A 24,474-nucleotide genomic window follows, 5' to 3' on the forward strand; every position below is an offset into this window, starting at 1 on the left:
GCCGTGCAGAGATGGCCTTACTCGCCACTGTGATCAAAAGGCATTTGGGTGGGGGTACAGGGAAGCTACTATGAATTAAAGTGATACTTGGTCAGGGGATTTCCCCCTTTTCCTTTCACTTCCCTCCAGCTGCAGAAGGGGTGGGGATAAGCAGGGACACTCACTGCTGCATGAGGAAAATTCCCCTGCTGAGGCTGATGAACCCGCCTGACGGGCGGCTGCCGGTATTACGTGTTGCGCCGCATGTGTATCCGCCAGCCACAGGGCCCTGGCAAGGGGCCCCGGCTGGAGTTAACCTGCAGTAACCCCAGGCGCAGGGGCAGCCTCGGCGGGGTGTGCCTGCCTGGCCTGCGCTGGAGTATGAAAGCCATTATAATCCACTCATTCATGATGCTTAAAGAGCCAGAGGCGTTTTTCCCCTGGTTCTCCTGGAAGAGCGAAGGGTTTGGAAGCAGTAAGGCACAGCATTCTGGTCCTGATGGAGTATCTTGTGCTTTACCAAGCCCTGCCCACCATGTCATCAGTCAAACAAGTCTTAAAGTAACATTTATCATTTTTATTATGAACAAATAAAATTTCAGATCAGCACAACCAGATGTCTGTTTCCATATTAGTAGAAATTATTTCAAAAAGTTTGTTTTTTTTTTTCTCCAGTACACAAAACAGAGATACTACTATGCAGAAATCCCTAAGCTGTGAAAAATTGTATCCTACTCACATTTCAACAGTGACAGAGCTTAGACAATGTGCAGATTCAACTTTCCAATCCTTCCCTGAACACTCAACACTTAAGACTTCTGCTCTTCACAATACCAGCATGGCTGGGAACTGTTTTGGAAAACAAACCAGTCCATGCTTCTGCCAGCAGCGGTATGTGTGGTTCATACTGTTCCTTCCTGTGCTCGGCTGGTCGGCAGCGAGCCTCACCCACACCTCTGGGAGGCAGGGTGTAACGCCCCGTTACAGATAGGGAAACTGAGGCACAGTGTGTTTTTAAGAGACTTTGTCCCAAATCACGCAGTGAGCGAATTGGTATGCTGGGAACGGGTCCCAGCTGCTTTACCCATGAGGTCCCACTGCTGCTTTTTCTGCTTCCACCTTTCACAGACTCATTTAAGCTAAACATACAGACGATGCGTCCAGGACACAAACATGCCACCAAAAATATATATATATTTATAGGTATATATATATATATCTCAAACAAAGTTCTACTTAAAGTGTTGTATCTGTTTCTTAATCTAACAAAAGTTCTAACTCAAATACATTCAAAATCACCTGCACCCACAGTTCAATGTAGGCAATTAAATAATTAAGAAACCCCTTGAATGTTCATAACTCAGGAAAAAAAAAACCTGCAAATAGCTGTCAATACTTCTATGTATATCAAAGAAAGATTTAAGGCACCCAGAGATATTTGCCAATCTACCTTTAAAGTGACTGGACAAACACCAGGACTGTTTGGTTACTGCTCCTCAACTTCCACTCTCATTCCAGATTCTGGACCTGAATCAGCACTTGAAATTTGAAAGGAACCCTTGATGTCAAGCCCTGCTTCTTTGCTGAGAGGATGTGAAATACTGCTGCATTTCACAGCATGCATCTCTACTGTAGAATATGTCACACTACACATTTAGGGCACCAGGAGCAAGGAAATCATTCTCCCTTTCTCCCCTCCCTTCACCCCTTTCAAATTACTGGCTGGAGCAAATTCATCCTCTCTGGGGATTTCCATGGGTTCAGAGGGGTTTACACTAGAGCAAAGTCAGCCCACAATTACAGAGCTAACAGTGTTTCTCTTTTTTTGGAGGGCTTTTTGGTTTTTTTTCAAATGATAGGATACAGCTCTAGCCACAACTCCCTTTGCTCCAGCCAGCACCCAGGCAGTCAACAGCCTCAGAGCAGTAAGGATGCTGTCTCCTGAAACTAGAAGCTGAAGGACTCTCTTCTCCATTTGTCCTTGTTGCTCTTGGCTGGAAACCACATCACTCCTAATGGCTCAAAAACTCAAAGGGTCCCATTGCTGAGCAAAAACAAGGTCATGGTGGTGGCAGGGAGGGGAAGGTGAGGAGACAGACTCATTTTCTGAGTAACAAGCTTGTTCTTGTTAAGGAGAACATCACAGAGCTATCCTGGCTCCTGGTAAGTTTCACTGCAGCAGGAGGAAGCAAAGCTGCAGACACTCGCTCCCGTGAAGCTTCCCTGGCTGCGACGTGGCAGAGCTGAGGTGAGAAGTTGGCATCTGCACTGTCTCTGCCTTCCCTGGCCTGCCTGAATAAGGGAGATGCTGCAAACCCCACTCCAATATCACTTTGTTCTGGCTACCTCTTGTGCTTTCCTCCAGCTCCGATTGATGCATTGAAGCAACAATAAACAGTACAATTGCTACAACTTATAACAATAATAGTAATAAAAATTAATAATAACTAGGGGAATTAAGGGGCAAAAAGCACGTTCAGCTCAGTGAGAGGCGTGATGCCATAACATCCAGAATGTAACCGACTGCCTGAACTGAAGCTGGTCTCTGCAAGTTGCAGGAAACAACACCCACATGGACTTTTTTCCCCAGCGCCCTCCAGCTGCATGCCCACATCGGCTCAGTGATGTAACTGACCTTTCTGCAGGCTCAGCCGCCCTCGCTGCCTGTCTCACTGGCAAAGGAGCGAGGCGGCGAGATGGCTCGCCGAGGGGGCTGGGAGGCAAGCTAAGGGACTAACAAGGAGCTGGTTTTGCCTCTCCTTCCCACTCCCTCTGGGCAGCAGGGAATGGCAAACCAACACAGCAGACCCTAGGCAAGAAAGCACAGAGGTAGCTCGCACTGGTGGCAGTTTCTCACCTTGAGGTCTCAACTTCCTCGAGCCCCCTGTGCCACCTGGCCCCACATTGATGTTTCTCAGGCACTTGTTGAGTGGAGCCCCCGAGGATAAAAATACCTGCTCCTGCAGATACCTTCACTCCTCCCTACACCTGCAGGTGCTCCGTTGTCCTGTCTCTGTGCTCAGCAAAGATGTGGATCTGCCTGCCACCCAGAAAGGGACCCTGTTTTTCCAGCACATAAAGCAGCTTAGCTCAGAGGTGGAGCTTTGGTTTACATCCTTCTCCTCTTCTCCATTTTGGCCAAGCCCCATTTGCCAGCAAAAATCTCAGTGGTGGAGGCGAAGAAAATTCACTATGGGCTGATCCTGCCCCTTGGCAGCCAGTGGCACACCCTTCCATCTATCCTTCTCTTCACTATCACTCTCCAAAACAGCTGTGGAGCTCAGAGTCATGCTCTGCCTTCAGTCCCTCATGGCACAGAGTGCAGTGCAGGGAGGGAGGCTGTGACACCAGAGGGAGCGCAAATTAAGGCCACCAGCACTCCCTCTCCAGTGCCCACTGCTGTTACCACATCCCCTAGCCAATGGTGCACCTGGGGATCTGAGAGAGTCTGGGCACTCTTCTCTCCCCAGCCAGAGTGGCTAGGTGGTGAGGAGCAGTGGAGAACACTTCCCAAGAGACATCTTGGAAAGAAACAACTCTTCTTTCTGATGGCAAGAGCAAGGGATGGGGCTGCTTTTCCCAGGAAGAGCAGTTTAGCCATGTCATGTCTGTCAGCAGCCCTTGAGAAAAGAGGAGGGACGGTGGCAGAAACTTTGGGGGGAAGGTAGTGGGGAGAGGGTCACTGACTTTGGCTCAACTCTTCATCTGGCTGGTTCAGGCTTCCCTTAACTAAATAGTACATAGCCAACTGCAATGGGCCTCCCCAGGCCACTTCCTACCAGCTTCTCTTCCAGGTAGAGACTGGGAAAATGTAAAGCAGGAGACAGGTTAGAGAGGCTGGAGAGGAAAACAGAAAGGGAAAGGAGAGGAGGGAAAGAGTGGCCTTGTGTTATAAAGGCAGAGTCCTAGATCTTAAATACATCCCGCAAAATGCAGTGTGGGAGGGGGGCGTTAAAACTCATTATCATTATCTTAAGCAAACTGGTAGCATTATTCAGTAGTTAGTTAACAGAACATTAAACTTTTGTCCAGCGTGTTTGGAGGGGGTGGGAAGGGAGAAAGGGATAAAAAAGGAGGAAGGAGAGGTGTGGATGTGTGTGTGAAAGGGAGCAGGAACTCAGCCACTCTTGTGACTTCCATCTCCAGTCCTCATTTTCCGAGCCAGGATGACCTCCTTGGAGACCTTCTTGCGATCGCTGGCCAGCCCCAGGAGGCACATGAGGTCAATGAAGGCTGTGGTAAAGTTGAAGCGCCAGCCAAACTCACTGGTGGAGTAGTCATAGGGGAAAGTGTGGTGGTAGTTGTGGAAGCCTTCTCCTGAAAAACATGACCAGGGAGAGGATGTTGCAGAGCTCTAGGTGACAGACCCTTTATCTTGACCCAAAGCACCATATTCTTGTAATGGGCTCTGGATTGAGTCCAGGTTTCTCTCTCCTCTCAGCCCAATTTCACCTTTCTGCAATCTACCCCATCTCATTTGGGCATGACCCAGCATGCTAGGGCTGAGACAATGACAATCACAGAGGATCTTTGGTGCTTTAGAGGAAAATAAGCATATGGCAAGGAATGGTGAAAGGCCCTGGTTCCCCAGCTGCACCAAAAAACCAGAGGATTCCTCATAGTTTTTCCCCTCCCACCACAAGAAATCTTCTAGTATTAATTCAGCTACCAGCTACACCAGCAACAAGCCCCCAACAAACCAGACTAATGAATGCTCCCACAACACTGGCAATCCTAATGTCAAATCCAAAGGACATTTCCAGATGAGGAAAAAAGCAGACACTAAGCAGACACTTCTACTAAGCAATCCACACCAATCAGCCACTATCTGTTCTGGACGCTGTCAACGTTGGCTTCAGTGCTCACCCCTTCAAAGACACTGCCTCGACTCCTGCCCCAACCCCTGAATCTCTGCAGTTCAAATCCCTCTCTACTAAAATTCCAAAGCAGATTCTTTGGTGGTGTAAATCAGTGGAGCCCCACTGAGGTACAGTGGTGCAAACAGATGAGGATTTAGGCAGGGCAAAACAGATAAGAGCATATGCTGATCCTGGGATGTACTTTACTAGATCTCCAAAATTTCAGTAAAAAACATGAAAGCATCTATCGTGTCTTACCCTCAAGTACCCCCAAAATCACCAGCTGTCCTGAGAACATGTCAAAATGTGAATCTGCTGGTTTTCAAGTTGACAAATCTCAGAGAGATATGCAGTGACGGCAGCACACGTTTTTCAGTGTAGTGAATGTGGCAGAGAGACCTCTGAACAGGGTAAATAAAATATTGCCATTGAGATAAGAAGGTGCTAAGTGTAGCAGAGTCCTTTCCAGCCTGGAAAGAGTCTGATGGGAGCTGATAACCCCACTGCCCTTATGTACTCACTGGCCAGCACAGGAAACACCCTCAGATGCAAAGGCTGAAAGGTGCAGGGAAATAGGGATACCTGGATTGATAGAAATTCCTAGAAGCAGTTGTAGCCCCAAGAGGCAGTCCCTGCTCTACAGTCCCCCTGCAGCAAAGACATAGATGTTGAACATACCTAGGGCCCCCAGGCTGACCAAGGGGTTCTCCCGTGGGTTGATGTTTTGGTCATACGGCCGGTTGCCAAACATGTGAGCAGCACTGTTCACTAGCCAAGTGGCATTGAGCCCTACGGTGTAGCGCAGGATGGCTGGAATGAAGAAGCTGATGATGATGGATTCGTCCCAGAAGTACCAGGGCACTACAGCTGGCAGTGTGAAGCACAGCAACACCACTGAAGGCTTGTAGTATCTGGAAAGGAAGGGACCAGGAGGAAGGTGTTCAGTGGCAGAGGCAGGACAGGAAGGACTGATTCAGTCCTACATTTGAAGGATTCATGCTCAGGTATACAGGGAAAGTCAAGTGCAGAAATGCCTCACTCCTGAGCCTTGCATCTTTTGCTCTGGATGTGCAGAAGCCATGCCTGGAGATTCCCAAGTCCTATCATCAGGCAAGAGACTAAGACTAAATCCTGCTCTCCTCACATCTGCTCAAAGCAATGCTCCCATCGCCATGAGGGTGAGTGAGAGTCCAGACACTCAGACACCCAGAAAAGCTGCTGCTTTTGGCCTCATCTGTCACTTGCTTTTCAGCTACACTGGTCTCCATAAAGGCAACCCCATGCTTCCAAAGTCCCACAGATGGTCCTTTCTCTGGCTTTGGCTCAGCGCTGCAACTCCTGCATGCAGACTTGGCTCTGCCTACAAATACACCCCATCAACAAGTGCAACATCTGTGCAAGTGGCACAGATGAGCACGTGGGCTCTCTCACACTAGAAGAATGGGAATAGAGGAAGGTGGACCCCTCTGGTGACCCACAAGAAAAGTCAGTCTGAGACTGTACTGGGAAATTCCTGACTTAGGCTGGTTACTATATGGGTTAAGTCCCACATCCCTGCAGCCCTTGCCATAGGCTCACCTGCTCTGGGTCCTAGTATAGCTCCAGATGATGGGAGATACCCTACCCAAGAGGCACCAATAAATCCAGACTGTTCTTCCCAGTTACTGCCCCTCTCACTTCTCCATTTTCAACCATTCTTTCACCATACTGTTTCCAGAAGACTGAGGGAAGAGGGGTACACACATGGCCTGGAAGGTGTACAATCTCAAAGGATGTCTCAGAGGCACTTGTGTGTGGGCTCTGGGCCAGCCAAAGCAGCAGCTGGGCTGTGGGGTGAGCAGGTGTGGGAGGGCTTTGTGGTGGGAGGCTCAGCCTGCTGCTGGCAAGATGCTGCAGGGTAGGGAGGCAAGAGAAGGGTGTAGGAGGGCTAGAGGTAGCACTGGATTCTGAACATTTCCCATAGGAGAGGAACAGCTTATTTCTCACAGTTCATCTCACAGCAAAGCCTTCGCCATGCTGAAGAGTCACATTTCTCATATGATGCCCTCAATCCTCTCACATTCCATCAAAGCCACTTGAGTTCCCAGCCCATTTGTCCCTGCCCCATTCCCCATGGCTCCCCACTAGGGTTGACCCCACAACTCACCTGCGCTGGAACATCACCACTTTGTCAGCCTTGATGTCACTGAGGTCCAGTTTCTGTCCCTTCTCGATGACATCGGGGTGCTTGCGCACAAGCAGCCAGCCAATGTGGGAGAAGAAGAAGCCCCGCATGGCGTTGTGTGGGTCTGCATCTGTTTCGGAGAACTTGTGATGGACACGATGGTCCCGGACCCACTCGTAGATGTCATTCTGCAAGTCAGCAGGAGTGAAAACTTAGGGTCAGGGCTGGAGACGTTCCCTTCAAATTACAAAGTGGCCTGAAATGCTTAAATACTTAAATCCTATTGACCTGAACTTGTATCAGTGGCATTATGTCTCATTAGGGTTTGGGGTTTCTGACCTTTAAAACAGAGGTTGAGTTTTGGCTGCAACTCTCCAGGTTTTTGGGAAGCAGCTCCAGGGGTACCTCATTGCTGCTCTTTGATTGGCCAACTCTGGGCTGGGAGGGGTTGCACCGCACCCATGGTGCTGCAGGCTCTGATTGGTCAGCCTGTGCCACACCCCTGCATCAGGCACTCTCATTGGCTGGCTGGTGCCTCCTCTCCTATCCTCAGCTCCTGTCCCGTCCCCATCCCTGTCCCCATCCCCATCCCTGCACAGCGCCAGCCAGGGCTGACCTGCCCCTTCCCTCTACCTGACATTTCCCATAGGTCATCCTGCCTTGCTTGTCCTGGGATTGCCTAATCAGATGTTTAACTTTGGGGGGGCACAGCTTTTTTAAACTTTTTTTTTTCCATTGGAAATCAAACAGTCTTAAAATTAAGGTCCCTTTTTAGAAGGAGAACAAACACACCATTTCAATGACATTTCTCAAAAATACCTCTCTCCAGCCCCATTACTGTTCCATTTAAGTAGCAAAATCAATACTGTTTGGAAAATGTCAACGCTTTTATCATTTGTATTATGAAATGATTGCTTTGGCTGGTTTTAGGAATAGATTTTCATAAGCCTGTGATCATTTCTTTGTATCAAGATTTCAATGAGCTTAAAGCCATGTATTACACCATCCTAGAAAACATGAAATAGAGATCTAACCATGGCTCTATTACCTGTATTACACAAGAGGCTCCTTAATCACCTGTATACCCAAGACTTTTCCTGAAAACACTTTGAAGATAGGGAAATGGCATAACCATCCCTATTTCTTGCCTCGAAAGACTAAGGGACTTGTCCACACAGGGTGCTTGTAACAGAGACACGACTCCTCAAGTCTTTTTCAAGTATTGTAACCACTCCTCCTTTACCTGAGATAAAATTATTTACCTGCAGGCCATTCAATAAGGCAATGATAGGCATGGGGTAGGGTTAAACTCTTGCTTGTTTCCTAACAGTGGGAACTGCTGCCTTCCTTCCAGCCAAATATCTCCAAGTATCAGCAACCCTTGCTGATTGTGGCCAGAGCTTGGTCACTCAGTATTCCCCCAGAAGAGGGTGGCCCAGCTGCCCTGCCTATCTAAGTAAGCAGTACCTATGCTGGAGAAGTTTCACCAGTGACCCAAAGTCTCTTTCACATCCCAGACCCTACAAAGCACCATGTAACATGAGAAAGCCCAGTCTGAAAGTTGACAGCTTGGGCTTGCACATATGGGAAGGTTTTCCCCATCTTGCTGGAGGCAGGAGGCACAAATTTGGAAAGAGACCATGTAACACAGCTGGATTATGGTATGACTTCATCCACCACATCCTGTCTACAAACAAAATCAGGAGTCTCAAACCTGAAAAATCTGTATCTTGACCCAAACTTTAGCTCATTATCTTTTGTACAGGTCTTATTTTGGGCCCACCTCTAACTGCAACCCTGACTGAAAATCAAGACTTTCTCAGAAGAGCAAGCAAAGCCAAGGAGAATGTCTTCTTCCTTCGCAGTTTCCAGCTACAGGCTATAACCACGAGACCTTCTGTTGTGCTGCAGCTGACAGGTCTTGCAGGTGGAAAAGCCAGTTAGAGGCAGAATTCACAAATTCTCTGAAATTACAAGTCACAGGTCTCTCAGCAGCCAACAGGCATTTTCTGGAGGACCTAAGATAAGACAGTCCATAAACTTCCATGATCTTAAAAGTTCCTGATCTCCTCTGCTGCCACTAACAAGAATGAGATAAATTCAACATAAAACTTCTCTTGATCTCACTGAAAGTAACTACTAAAAAAATATCCATGGGGAATAGTATTGAATTTTCAGTAAAACTTTGGATTAGTTCCTATTGAAGCTGAAATATCTGTCTGTCTCTCATCTTTGTCTATTCCTATCCCCTACAGCAATAGCTCAGCAAATTCTTTCCCCCTCTACCCTGTGAAAGATGGTCTTTGTGCAGGACTAGCTAATACACAGCAACCCATCCTGTTGCCTTGCTGAGTGCTGGACCACTGGCTGGAATCAGCAGCTTGGTCCCTCCCCTTCCTCATCAAAGACAGCTGTTTGGTACTATCAGAGAAGAAGAAATTCAATTATGTTTTAGGAAGTTTTTCAAAGCTTAAAAAACTTTATTTTGTTTTGATTACATGTAAAAAAAAGTAATATCCTCTGGAGAATTAATTGAGCGCACTTTTTAATACGACACTTTTGTGTTCACCTTTTTATAGCAGAAAGTGCTGCATTCTGACACTGTCCTGAGTACTTTGCACAGCCAAGCAACCCTTCAGTACAGTTGGAGGATGGAGTGTTGTTAGGGCTGACTTACAGCATCAAGCCTGAGAGGATTTATTTTTCTGTGCCATGTCAATCTGGGTTTTCACTCTGACTTCTACAGATTTGCAGTTTTGTTTGTTGTGGGGACTGTGAAGTACTCTCACAGTAGTTAGGCAATATCCTGAGGTGAGAGCTCTTTGAGAGGTGAAGCAATCTCCCAAGGTGCTTAACAGTGCCTGCAGTCACTTGTGCCACTCTGAATGGGCCCAACCCTTCTCTCCTTAAAATATCACTGACCTGGGACAACTCTCTGGAACCCAGTGGAGTGATTTGTAACATGATTAGTCCTAAATATCACTCTTCTGAATGACAGAAACATCCCCTATATCTCAACAAGTTCTTGGTCTTTATGAAGTAGCAAATTCTACATCCCTGGCTTAGCAGATGCCTTCTCCTTTATCAGCCGCACAGCAAAAGGAGAGTGAGGCAACACCAGAACACTTAAGACTTCCACACCTCTTTCATGGGACCTGGTGCAAGCACAGGGAGACCACACCTTAAGAGAAAGGTACATTCCTGCTTCAAAGAGACTTCCTGCATCTGGTTTTGGCCTGTTGTCCTCTCAACACTGGGTTTATCCCAGAGTCAACCTCTGATGGGACAAGGTAAAGACAAAATACAGACTCTAGCACTGCAGTGTGAGATGGAAAGGGCAGTCTTTTTCCTAACAAGAGGTAGTAGGAGAGAGGAGCCTCTTCATCAGATTGTGTCCCATATCTGAGGCAGGGATTCATGGGAGCACTTCCTTCTGAGGACCAGAGGGACATTGAGGAAAGGCTTACCTGGAAAGCCATGGAGTTGGCAATAGTCAGGAAGATGCGCAGGGGCAGCGTGGCTTTGTAGGAGCGATGACTCCAGAGGCGGTGAGATCCAGCTGTGATCCCCAGAGCGCTCACCACGAAACACAGAAGAGCTACAAAGGAAAAGAAAGTGTTTGAGCAGTTGGAGCAAAGCTTCGGGCAGAGCAACACAAAGGTGGGCCTTCCCCCTTCCTCTCTTGTATAAGCAAGAGAGGAATCCATGGAGACTAGATTGGGGCAATAAAACTCAATCTGAGATTGCCCAACTACCACAGCCCTCCTAGGCACAGTGGGACAAATCAATTCAGCTCTTCATCTCCAACAAGGAAGGAGGCTCCCCCTTAGAGGACTCACAAGGGCTGGTTCTTCAGCATAGTGCCATCTGTCAGAGCAGAGTAGTCAAAATTGTATAAACTGGCTGCTTTAATAAAGCACTGTGTTAAAAGCACTGCAGTCCACCAGGGAACAGCTTCTCCCTTTCCTTCCACCCTGAATAATCCAGGCTCTTGCTTTCCTATCTCACCAATCCCCACTAAATCTCTTTTACATTATTTTCACCCAGAGATGGTAGATAATCTTAGCATTCTTGAGAGGGACAACTCAAGCCCAGGGTTAGGCTTTTCTTCTGCTCCCTTTCTCAGCAGAAGCTGGCTAAAAAAAGATCTAACCTACCCTCCCACTGAAGCCTGGGCTACACCTTCAGCTCTAGCACTGGTTTAAAATCTGCCCAGAGGCTACTGTTCCTAGGGTCTTTTTGATCCCTCCCTCTGCTCAACTCCTGCACCTTTCACAGAAGGAAACCCCAGGGCTAACGATTCATTGCAAGTTGTGCCCATGGCAGAGGCAGATGCTGCTGGGCCCTTTTGAGCTCTGAGGCTGCTTCATGTGTTCCCTCCTCATGCAGGGCAAAAGGAATTCCTTGCCCCTTTGGCATCTAGTAAAAAACCACATCCCTCTCCCAATACATCATGAGTTCATATTTGCCCTGGGTCTGTGTGCCTGTTTGCCCTCCTGGAAATTCTGGAAATTAACCTCAGCTCCTGCATCTGATCCTAAAACTGAAATGGAGAAAAGATCCCAAGAGTTTCATAGCAGCATTACACTAGGAAAGTAGGGTAAGAAGAAAATTGGTTCTGCAAATTAACTCTTACTCTAGGAGGAAGGGTCAGCAAGTTTGGCAGAAAAAGAGCATTCAACAGCTGGTTTGTTCTGCAAGCTCAGACACAAAGAGGGAAGGGTGCACATCTGTGAACAGGTCAACTGATCCACCTCTAGTCCTCTGGGGGAAGCAATGCCTTCTTACCAGTCCCCCAGGGCAAACTTTCCTGGTATAAATTTGCACATTTCAGCCAATTGTATAAATCATGAAAAGAGTTCCTTACTCCTTCATGTAAGTCCATGGATAGGAAGTGCTGGTAGTATGCTTGACATTCAGCCATTCAGTCTAGCCAAATGGCTCTAATCAAGCTTATCTTGAATCCAGAAAACCAGACACTCTGACAGAAACTTGTCTAGAATCAGAAATCTGAGACCTGTGCCAGGCATGGCCCAGTTCTTTAATTCAAAATAATACAGGCTTTATTTCTGCTCATCTCCTGCTTCATCTTCCTTCTGTCACTTCCTTTTTTTTTTCCCTACATCCCCAGCCTAATCTCTTATCTACTAAAAGCCTGTCTTGGCTGATTTAACATCATCTTCTGGCCCCTTAAACATGCATGAACCCTTCTCACTTCCATCCCACTGCACAAGAGTGACCTTCCCTGTCTGCTGATCTGACTGTGATTCCCCATCTTCATCTTTTCCCTTGGTTCCCTGCCTGCTGCTTAATGCAGCACAAGCCTTGGACCAGCACAACTCTGCCTTGTGTCTCCCAGCACCTTGGCAGTCTTTCAGAAGAGCCAAGCTTGCAAATACAGCAGGATCCAGCCGTTGCAAGAGACAGCGGAGCTGAACAAAGCTCACAAAGCTGTCCAATATAGACAATTATACAGACAATTCTCAGAATTTGCCTGTGGATATCCCTGTTGGGAAAAGATGACACCAGCAACAATAACATCATCAGCAAGCACAGGGAATCACAAGAGAGATGTGATGGGGACACCAACACACTCCAAACCCACACAACCCAGTATCTGCTTTTGGGTATCCTTTCCTGGAAGCTTTTGTAAAAAAATTTGTAAAAGTACCCACTGCTTTTGGGTGCCCCGGCATAGAACAGACTCAGCCTCCATCCATAGCCCATGAACCTCAGCAGCTCCTGCTGACTTCTCTTGGACCTGCATCCCAGGTCACTACAATGGCCATAACTCTCTAATTATAATCCTGTGCTGCCTGGCCTCATGCCCGTATACAGAAGCTGTAGTTTATCTAAGGGCAGACACTTTCTGTGGGAAAGCAACTGATTCTCAGTCTATGCATTCGTGGCACCAGCCCCACAGTAAGCCAAACCCTACCTGGAGACAATTAGATCCATCAGCCATATCTAAGAGTTTATGTGACAGCAACAGGATATGCACAATGATTGAAATCCTTGTGGAATACAGAAGAATCCAGCACCCTTATGATTCAGAGAGTTCACCCCCACAAACAGGTACAGTGATGATCAATCATTGCATAGTCAGGGAATCAGCATCTCACAGGGAAGAAGAAAAACTTCTCCAAGACTGTCCACTAAGAATTCAATTGGAAAGAGAGTAGAGAAGGTGAAATAAAGTAGCACAGATTTTCACACCTGCCTGGTGATGCTGCCCCAAACTGAAGGACTTAGGGACTCCATCAGCTGAGGATTCAAAGTCATCTTCTATACTGTGCTTTGAACTCCACGAGAGTCAAAAGATTGGCAACTCACAGGTGATATTGCCAGTGACCCATTCAACTGGAATACAAAGAATTAAGACCACTGGCAGTAATAAGCACTCAATGCTCCAAAAATTAAACAGAAAACATTCCGCATTCAGTCATAGCTATGACTCATTAGGCTTTACCTCTTTAGGGCCCAGATTCAGACCCAAGCTATGATGAGAAACCAGGAATGTGCTGAAAGCATTGCCACCTGCAGTGCACACCAAGGATGTTTACATGTAAAGAGGTGTTCCTGATCCAGCATGTGTCTTTGGGCTTTTGCTCTGTGCAGAACTGTTCCCTCCTTGCTGCCCAGTCCCTGTTAGCCAGGTGAGTCCTGCTACTCAGGAGAAAGATACCAGGGGCAATGAAATTTACAGGCTGCATAAAGGGAACAGTGTTTAGAAGGAGCAATAGGATCTGCTGTCACTGAAACCTAACTTCCCTGCCAGACTCAGAGAAGCATAGCACCTGCTACTTAAGCCTGGAGGGAACACTAAGCGGTAAGGTGTTGTCAGCTGTAGTCTTGATGGGAAAGTAAAAAAACCACTGTAAACACTTTGCTGCTCATATCTCTGGGGGTAGTATTGGCTGAGATTTTCTGACTGTCAGAATTGCCTAAATTACCCAGCAAGGTTCACCTTGGTCCAAAGATAATACAGCAACAACAAAATATGGTATCAACCCATGCTTCTAGAGCCTCTGGCACTGCAGGGTTCTGGGGTGTTGATAGAGCACCATGTTGAGAGGAACCATTCCTATTTACAGACACTGCTGTCCAGGTCAACAGGAGCTAACGCAATTACTGTCAGTCTGCTGCATCCAAGGGCTAAAAAGACTACCCACAAATCATGTTTCCAGCGAGGATCTGAGCAATTAGAGAAGAAACTGCCCATCACCTTTGCATCCTGCCCTTTTAGACTCAGTCTCTGTGCCATTTGGCAAATGACGTAAAATGTGCCCATGATCCTTGAAAAGACTAAGCAAGACTTTGAGAAGTGCAGTGGGAAAGACAATAAATAAAAGGGGTGCTGACTAGAAAGCCAGTGCTGGACAGGCTCGGAGAGCTCTTGTGATGGTGAGCTCTCACCTGATCAACAAGCCGAGCTCATTCTGGGAAGCTCTGTACCAGAAAGAGATCAGGGGATACAATGCACACAAGCAACGCAGAACAGCAAACAATGATGAAGGCAGGGCTGGGGAGCCTGAGAGACAAAGAGGAATCAGCACACAGAGAAATGAAAACAAAAGAGGGCAGTCACCAATATAACTGGTTTCAAAGGGAGAGGAACATCAAGGAGATGGTGGCCAGGATGAAGTAGGTATAAGCAATGGATAAATTATAGAAGGTAGATGAGCTACCAGGCCTCACAGCTGCCTGTTCCAACACACACAGGACCATGCTAATTTTATATCATATGTACACAACCTAAGGAAGAAATTATCTGAAAAACAAACAAAGAAACAAGCAAAAACTCCAGCAGCTCCAGAACTACCATGGCTAGAGCTGGCCTGCCATGAGCCCATGGTCTACTGCCAGGAGCAGCCCAAGTCTCTGCTGCACTATCCTTGTGTGTAACATGGGAACTGTAGTCCTCTCCTTGCTACCAGAGGGTAATGGGAAAAAACAGCAAGTCACTGACATGACAGCCAAAGATGCCTTGTATATGCCAAATAAAGATATGAGCTGACAAAAGGGCAATGCAAGGAGCAAGAAGCCTTGTGCTGAGAAGGGAGACGTGGAGGATCAGAGTATTCCAGTTCCAGTTAGTGCTGGAGGAGAATGGACTATAAAGGAACTGACTTGGCTGTAAGGTGCCATGAACGGTGGCCCTTTCCCGGAACAGGAGTGCAGGACAGGGAGCTTGGTGGAGCTACTCCAGCTTTGATAAGGCCAGATAGATCTTCAGCCAGTCCAGAGCACTGCAGTTCCCTCAAACACCATGTCCTTCTCCCATTCCCAGAACATGTCACTCCAGAATCCACCATGGAATCTTGCAGTGCCTCACAGTGGCATGAGAGCAACTAGCACTTCCCATCAGAGTTGACTGAGCAAGGAGAGCAGGAAAGATTGACATCAGATAAAAAACAAAGCAGATTCCTGGTTAGTGCCATGAGATGCCATACAGACATCCTAAAGAGGTGCATGGTTGCAAAGACACTGCCTCAGAGACCAGTTTGGGGTAGGGTGGGTTTAGCAGAATGCAAAACAGCATTAACTTTCTGGATAAAGATGCTCAAGCCCTCGTAAGTATCCGAAGGGCACTCAAGGGAGAAGGGCTGGATGGATTTGGAAATCAGGGAGCATATCAGCAGCTTGAAATGAAGTCAGTAAATTCAACTCACATTTTTTTCCTTCTTCTTGCCCCAACATCCTGAGGTTATCTGACTGGAATTGGACGACCCAGGCTGTCAGCTCAGTGAGTGAGAGAAGCCAGCAGTCTTTGCTTAGCCACCAGCCCAGGGATGTGACACACAGAACAGGACCAAGAGCCCTGAAATGCTCCTCCAACATTATGCTGAGGCTGCATGTTCTGCCCACCTCCGACAGGCCGGGGCAAAGTACAGCCTGTCAGGTTTTCACAAGAGAAAGGCCCAGCAAAGTCTTCTTTCACAACATCCCCCTGAAAGGCCATGCTGGCTGCACAAGGGAACACATCAAGCCTCTGCTTTTGCAGATGCTGTAGCCAGACTCTGGCTGCTGCCTCCAGTGAGGAGGCAGACCTCTGCCTGTGAGAGGCTGATAAGGTTACAGAGGAAGAGTCAGCCTGGCCATCCAGGAAGCCATCTCCTTCCCGGTTCAGCTGTGATACTTGTTGCACACAGCCATCAGGAAGACTGACTTTGAGAGTGTGATAGACCAGGTGGATCGCCCCAGGGCCCATCCATAGCCGGGCTGACCAGGAAGCAGGAGTACTACTGAGCTCAAAGCCACCCGAGCAGACCTCAATCTAGACTGTGGCTTTTTGTTTCAGGATGTTCTGTTTCACAGGGAGGCAGGGGCTGGATGCAATCTCTCGACCTCGCTACTGGGAGCCGTTTGGTTTCTGGACTCCTCCAGGGGTCCACACAAAGGCTCGTGGAAAGCGAAGCTCTCCTGCAGAGTGGGCCCTCGGCCCAGCTGTCTTTCAAGCAGTCAGAGGAGAAGTTTGGTTCCTACCCAGAGCAAGATCTCTGAGAAAGCAGAGCTTTGCCTAGCTACCTTCTGCTGGGTTGTGCTTTTCACTGGAATTTGCTGCCTGGAGAGATGCTTATTTATTTTCTGAAAGTCGTCAGGCTTAGTTCCGGGATGACAGTGGCTAATCTGTGCTTTTTTAAGAATGATAAAAGACCTGAGCTTCAGACTTAATTCTTGACTTTTATCTTCAGCACAACTGTATTTTGTCTCTTTTCCCTCATACACACATTGAGGCTCTGTGGGATTTACACTTCCCTGGTAAGGACAGGAATGGTTCTCAAGTCTGGGCAGCAGTCTCATGCCAAGTACTGCTCCGTACCTTGCTTCCCCAAAAACCCATTAAGGTGCTCTTGCTAGCATCTCTCTTCCTAACTTTCTGGCACTGTCACAGTACTCTATCAAACAGTTTTTGTGCTTCACCCCAGAAGCAGCTACACATTCATGATATCTCCAGTCCTAATGTTTGTGAATCAAGTTTTTTTCTTTGAGCAGACAAGCCAAATCCCTGCCAAATCTTTCCCTCTCACGTATGACCTTACAAGAGACACTAGCAAGTCCTTCCATAGCTTGCTACAAATCTGGCTGAAGAGCTGCTTCTAGAAGACCCCCTGCTTCTTTCTCTCTCATCCCCAAGTTTGTGGGCCTGGAGGGAAAAAAAACCCCACCCAACAGATTTGGGGGTTGCAGATGCCAAGAAACAGATAGAGGAATGTGCTTACCCCATGCCAGTGTCTGGATCTTTGCAGAAGGTATCAGCGTCAAGGCGAACAGGGCCCCGAGGTGCAGCAGGCTCATGAGGATGATATTCCTCCAGACGTATCGCAGCGGGGGCTTGGGGCCCTCCTTCTCCCGGTAGGTCTCATCAAAGAGATCATCCACCATGCCCCGGTCTCCTGCCAAGTCCTCATGATTGAGTAAGTCCTTCTCCGTGACGGCGTTTCCATTCCTGGTCACCCGGGAGGTGACTGTGCCACCAGCAGTGGTGCTGGAGGTGGAGGAGAACTCCTTGAAGAGATAGCAATGGATATTTTCAACAAAGGAAAGAAGGGAAAACAAAACAAGAAGTTGGGGGTTATCAATTCAAGAAATAGAAACACGTGCATCCAGGCTGGCAGTGTAAAGATTCACAGCCTGTAGTTTCCCTGGAAGGCTCCGTTCTTTCAGCTGAGCCGTTGGCACAAAGAAGAGCCTGCTCTGGCCACATGGAGTCATGGCCTGAGAGGATGGGGACCTGGTCTTTCTGGGGAGGAGGTGAATGGTAGGTAGGGTGCCAAAAGTAAAGAAAAATACTTGAAAGCCAGTCTCTTTTCCACCAGGGGCATTTTGGTGACATCATTTGCAAACTGCAAGGATTTTTATTTTCCTTCAGTTTGATTAGTGGATGGTTTTAGGTGGGTTTGTGGTCTGGGCTTCTGCATAAATGGACAAAAATAAAGGAAATCTTGTGAATGAAGAAGGAGGTGGGAAAGAAATATGGTCTGAAACACAGTTTTATAATAAATCAGTGGGCTGCTCCTGAAATCCTACTTATTTGTCACCCCACCTAGGATCACAGGGGAACATCAGGAAGATCCACAAGGGGATTACTCTGCGGTGCCTCTTTATGTTGCCTGCCTCACCTTCCAAGATGGGATGTGCCAAGACCAACATGCTTGAAGATCAGTGGATGGAAGCAGTCAGGTGAGGTACTTCTAGTTAGAACTGTAGCTACTTATCCTGTGCCTGCTATCCCTCTCTCATTTCCCACCCACAGGCAAACTGAGGCAAGGGAAGACAATCCCCTGATCTATGGCCACCAGCATGTAGAGAGGAAGTTTTAAGCAGCAAAGTTGGCTCAGCTTGGCTCCTGGCTCCCTTCTATAACTGTGACACAACATTCCCTCAGAACATGCTTGTTTGCCCTGGCTGAGTGACAGCCTGCCCGATCAGGCATGCATGACAAAAGGAGCAGGCAGGACTGACCCTAATGAGACAGGTCAGTGAACCCTGAATCACCGATTTCCATCTCAGACAGCCGTGTGCTTGGTGTGCTTGCTGGTACTCGCAGCCCTTTGTCATTCCCAAGCCCAAGTGCCCAACCCCGGGGTGCCAAGCACGTGGGATGCAAGCGGTGTGTCCCACACACATCACCCCATCCCCTGCCCCCTGGGACACATCCCTCTGCCCCCCAGACTGCTGCCTCCATGGGTGAAGGGGCACTAAAGGTCAGCCAGCAGGAACAGGAGAGCTGAGACTGCGGGAGGGAGCATGGTCAAGATGGGAAAGCTCCTTTAGAAATCTCTGCTGAATTAGCGGCAGATTCCCACTCAGGTGTTCAGGATTCATAAAAGACCACCATCCTGCCATGGCCTAGTTTCCTGAGGGAGGAATTAAAATCAGGCCAGGCAGCTTACGTGGCCACCCCAACTCCTCCCTTTCCCAAGGGTTGAAACGGGAGGGTTACAGACATACCTTCCGATGGGGAGGAGCTGGCAAGGCTGACAGATTCCCCACATTTGGGAAGTAAAATGATCTCTACAGAGGAGCGCTTTTAGTTTTTCCTTGGGGAATCAAAAGCTTTGAAAGGAAAAAAAACTGGACACAAAGTATCCTGCTGCCTTCACTGCACGCAGGCGAGTTGCTGAGCTTGGGACTGGCTCTTCTGCATCCTGGCTATAGGCTGTCTCTGCCTGCTTTCCTAGTTAATGTTTTGAGAGCATGATACTCTCATCTGCTGGAAAGTTTAGAGGTAATCCCCACACCAAAAGAACCATGAGAAATGGCTTCTAATTCAGAGATTAGGCAAGGAGAAGTCCTGCCTGTTCTGAAGTGTTAGATATTCTCATCTAGCATTTTGGCAGAAAGGTACAATTTTCTTTCTTGGCTGCAAGACTATCTACCAAAAAGACCCAAGACTTGTCTATGCAGGAAAAATTCCCAGCAGTGATTGGTGGTATAATTAGACAGGTAACACACCCCATATGGACATGCTGCTTCCAGAGTAAGAATGTGGGGTTGGAGTTGCATTTTTTCTCCTCCATGATAGCTTATGTCGCTGTCAAAGTTACACAGGGGCAGAGGAGGAGGAGGGAAAGCGCAAAGAAAACAGCAGAGAGGAAAAAATCTCTTGTGGAGTTGTAGTGGCCACACGAGGAATTTCACTAGCATACCTATGCTGCTGGAATTACACTGATATAATCAGGCTGGTCATTTCTCACATGTAAACTAACCCTGAACAAAAGGGCTATAAAGCAGCTGTGAAACAGCTCCACCGTTACAGACTTGGTGGGAGGAGCATGGGGGGAACAGGGAGGGAGAGAGGTAGAAATGGGGGAAACGAGGAAAGAGGATTTTTATCCCCTTATGACCATAGTGGCTCCTACCAAGGAAAATGGGATGGAGATTGATCTGGGGTCTAGGGCTGAGAGAGGGAGGAGGCCAGCTAAATAATTTTTATTAGCTTTCCCTCATTTCTGAATGACTTTGCAGCTCTCATCTGCAGAACAGATGTGTTTCCCCATCTACACCCCCAACTCCCCAGCACTGAACATGCCATAGGTGATCCTGGCATCCAGCCAGCTTATACAACCGACTGCAGCTCAAAGGCTCCTGCACCGGGCACAGTGTATGGGCCCCAGGGCACTGAATCTCGGGTCTGGTATATTTGAATATGCCCGGCGTGACCCAGGGACAGGATTCTTTCCAGCTTCCAGGATATGACCCAAAATACATGCCAAAACCATGAAACATGGTTTGGACACACTGCCTTTGACATCCATTTTGGGAAGGGAGAAAAGTAAAGTTCTTTACATCACAGCATCCCTGGAAAGTCATGGCACCTACACAAAAGCACCAAGGGAAAAAGCACCTGGGTACTGGTGACAGGAAAAGAGAGGGGTATGATTTACATCCACTTCTAGGCATTGCCAGAGGGGGGAAGGATGAGAAGGTGAGAGCACAAACACTAGAATCAAGCGCTTGCCTCCTCCCCTTGGGCAAAGGGTGGCTGCCATAAGGGTCAAAAATAAAAATGAAAATCTTTAAAAATCCAACAGTTCCACATATCTTACTGGTGTCAGGAGATATGCCAAAAATGGGCAGTCTCCCTATTGTATGCTTGCTTGGCTCAAGCAATGCAGACACAGTCATTCATTTCATCTGGGCAGCCGGCTTTCACCTTGCGTCTGTCCTAGAGACGCTTCGTGCCGCAGTATTTGGTTTTAAAACACTGTGAGTAAAACCCCTTTCTTATCAAAAAGAAAATTAATTAAGAAAATTTTTTTTAAATCCCAGTCGGAGTATTATCAAAAAACGTATGACTTCTTGGCACAAAAGATCCTCTTGAATAGCCCTTCATGCTATTCAAGCACCCAGAATGTTTTGATGGGTGTTTTCAAAATAACCCTGTATTTCATGCTCAGTCTACCTGAGGGCACAGGATTCAGGAATCCACCTCAAAGGCGGATGTCTCCGCTTCATCCATGGGCTCCCCACCAGGCTTGGGGGATGTTTTAAGTTACCACTGAAGCCCTTCCCCTCACCGGCTGCGAAGCGGTGCGGAGAGGACACAGGCACGCACGTGTGAATACGTGTGTGTGTGCACGCACAGACACGCGTGGATGCCCACACCTTCTTCCCCAACACAGCAGCAGCGCAGCGCTGTCGGAGCCGCGGAGATGAAGAAGGGGCGACGGGAAGACAAAGCACCCGCACCCCGGGGCCCCGCTTACCTCCTCCTGTAGCAAGTGCGCAGGCATGGGGCGGCCCTGTCTCTGCTCCTCGGCGGCGGTACGCGGGCGCGCAGGTCCCCGGCGCTGGCGAGAGGCTGGCTCCGCTCGGCTCCTCGCTCGGCGAGCTCTGCGGCTGGCGGAGGCGGGTGCGGAGGTATTTAAGGGGGGCTGCTTGCTCGGCGGCTGGCGGGGCCGGGCTCTGCGCGCCCCGGCCTCCCGGTGACCCCCTGCCCGCGGTTGGGATGCGCGGGGTCAGCGCGGAGGGCGGCGAATCGCGGCGGGGGCCCGGCTCTCGACGTAGCCGGGGGGAGAGGCGGGGCGGAGCGGGCAGGGGGGCGGGAGGGAGGAAGGATGCTGAGGAAGAGGAGGATGACGAGGGCCAGGCTCTCGCATGATGCCTGGCTGCTTTTTTCTTTTTTTTCCTTCCTCTTTTTTTTTTTTTTTTTTTTTTTTCCTCCCCTCCCTCCCCCTTGCGAGCTGATTGGTTGCGGGAAATTTGGTGCCACCTCGGCTTGCCCTCGCCATTGGCTGCCCGCAATCTGCTGTTCGCTCCCCGCGGCGCGCACCCTGCGCGCCCCGCTGCGCGCACTGCTCCGCGCACGGTCCCGCGCCCCGCTCCGCGCCCGCCGGGGGTGCTGCGGCCCCCCGAGAGCCCCTTCCGCCGCCGCGAGGGCTGCCCCTCGTGAAATAAGGGGCTCCCGAGGGGTGAGGGGTGTCAGAGAGCCCCGTTCCCCTTCCCCAGCTGGATGTGGGTTGCGGCGGGGGAAGAAGGGGAATCAGCATGAAACATCTGCTCTGTTCTGGGGATCTGTCTGGGGTGCACTCTACACGGATATGCGTGTATAGAAATCACACATTCCTGCAAAGAAAACCACCCCACAACGTACGTCCTGATAAGCGTGTATGTCTGTGTAGATGTTCATCACGATATGCCCAAATAGTTTGGAAACTGTTGGCCGTAACATTTTAAAAAGAATCCTGTCTGTTGTCCCCAGAAAACAGTGCCTTCAGCAGAGGATGGAAGGAAAAAGTAGTAGCTCAGTTTGTCATCAGCTATTTTCCTTAACAACCTTCCCGCTAGCCAGTAATGCCAGCAATATCCAGCCTCTATCCAAAATCCAAGCTCTATCCGAAATTCAAACTCTGTCCCACAGAGACCTTCACCATTAAAAGTGAAAACCAGGGCCCTTACAAATCAAACCTTTTCGGCGGCAGAGCCCGGAGGCAGTACTCCAAACTCCACCGTGTGGTCACCGTGCCAGGCACCTCAGTCATTTAGCACCACGGCTTCGGGTACCTAAGCCATCACCCCGGCCAGGACCTCTTGTAGCTCCTTCCCCTACGCAACAGTGTGTCCCGTGCTCAGTTTCTGTCCCCTGCTGACACATGAGTTATTTTGGGAGTGGAGCAGGGACGCGAAAAGCCAAAAGTTTGCCCATATCCTCCGACGTATATCCTCTCTGGAGCTCTCCTGCAGTGATGGAGCTGACCACACAACGTGCAGACAGACAACCAAGATCTTGCAGAGTCCATCCCTGAGCTGATCCTGCTCAGACATATCGTGGCTTATTCAGTGGCAGCTGCCAAAAGTGAGTTGCATTGTAACCACTGGAAGGGAAAAGCGACAATGAAAAATAACAGTAGCCCATTTGTTCTCCAGATTTAGAGGTGTCCAGCAAAGGCGAAAATATGTCCCTGCTTTTTCATTTCATTATGATGGACGAAGAGGTCTGTGAGGAGTATGTGTTTCAATTTGATATTAGGATCTTGAGTCATGCCTGCCTTTTGAGACACAATATTTGAACAGAGAGCCCAAATCAGATGTTCCTGGATGGTGAAAGCAGACATGAGTCAGGGAGGGAATTTCAACCATCTCTTTTAAGACTCTCCTTTAAATGTTTGGTTAACAACACTAAGGAGAAAATCTGTTTAAATTAAAGATTCTACCTATTCTCTATGTGAGTGCTGAAAGAACTAAAAACTGAGCTAAAAACTACCCCAAGGAAACTTGGCTCCTGCTATTTCCAAAAGAAAACCAGAAAATAAATAAATTTAAAAAAAATAAGGTGGTACTTGATGATTTTAAAGAGGTACTCTCCAGCTCATAACACATGGGGAAAATAATCTCAATGACATGAACCAGGGGCAGACCTGGAATTGCTACTGGTGGGTGAGAGTGAGGCTTTGGGAATTCAAGGTTTGCAGTTTTGCAGATACTCAGGCCCACCAGAGCTCCTTCCTTTTCCATGGGTTTCTTTCCTCAGACATGGAGTACAACTATGAGGCATTATACAGGGCAGCTAGACTTTTACTATCTATGTTTGGCTGCTCTCTCACAACATGAGTAAGTTTTCTGCATATTCCCCTGCCCAGTTAGCCTGGGGCATGACCATCGCAATTTTTTTGCTGCATAGAGGGAAAGATAAATCTTGACCACTGTTGTGGCTTTGCTCAGCAGGCAGGTTTCAAGTGTTCTGTGCCAAGGACAGTCCTGAAAAATGCCCCGCACAGCTTGGAGAAATGCCCTGCCATTTTCATTACCTTTGAACCACGTTAATGCTCCTGAATGTGGCCACGAGGTTCAGGCATTGACACCTTGGTGAGGAAGTGGAGAGTGTGCAGCGGGGTTTGCTTCTCCAGTGCTTGGACTGCCGCAGATCTGGCCCTGCTGTCGAAAAGCTTTTTGGCCCTATGTGGGCTAGAGGCTTGGCCATGCTGTGCCAGCCAGGCTCCCTCCTGGGGACAGCTGCTGGCCATGCCGGTGGCCTGCACCCTGCACACCTCTGGCCCCACCACCCAGCCCTGCCCATCTCAGTCCCAGCTGCAGACTTCTGTCTCAGCTCTGCTGCTCAAAGGCTTGAGACAAAAGGGCAGCCCAGGTGGGAAAACAGAAATGTTTATATAAACACAGCTATACAGCTTAAATCAGGCTTTTCCGCTCTAGTTTGTATCTCTCCAGACAGGTTTTTCCCTCCTTCCAGGGAGAACTTCCCAGCTGAGCCTTCAGCAGAATTACATTGCTCGTGGTGTACGCCAACACTGCTTCACGAAGATTTGGCTTCAGCCGTCGTCCTCGGGAAACTGATTCAATTTTTCTGCATCTGGTGACTGCTGCCTAGGGTCATAGTCTTTCATAAAAGAGCTGATGCAATGCCAGGGCCATGGTGCATGGCAGCAATGAGCAGAGCCGTGTCATGGGCAGCACAGGCCATGAACTTCAGCACCAGATTTCTTTAGAAATACATGGTCTAATGTAAGG

At 48.5% G+C, this 24,474-nt stretch overlaps 1 protein-coding gene across 1 annotated transcript; it reads right to left on the reverse strand.

Annotated features, from left to right (window-relative positions):
• Nucleotides 1-541: 541 nt before the first annotated feature.
• SCD (stearoyl-CoA desaturase) lies at nucleotides 542-21,999 on the reverse strand. Its single transcript, XM_084209914.1, has 6 exons — nucleotides 21,216-21,999; nucleotides 17,226-17,511; nucleotides 10,470-10,600; nucleotides 6,985-7,190; nucleotides 5,517-5,749; nucleotides 542-4,296 (listed from the first exon to the last, which is right to left on the reverse strand). Exons 1-6 carry the CDS (start codon nucleotides 21,240-21,242, stop codon nucleotides 4,097-4,099), a joined length of 1,083 nt encoding a protein of 360 aa, XP_084066040.1. The 5' UTR covers nucleotides 21,243-21,999; the 3' UTR covers nucleotides 542-4,096.
• Between the last annotated feature and the right edge of the window lie 2,475 nt (nucleotides 22,000-24,474).

The sequence above is a fragment of the Fringilla coelebs genome, assembly GCF_963513975.1.
Source record: "Fringilla coelebs genome assembly, chromosome: 8".
Classification (NCBI taxonomy): domain Eukaryota; kingdom Metazoa; phylum Chordata; class Aves; order Passeriformes; family Fringillidae; genus Fringilla; species Fringilla coelebs.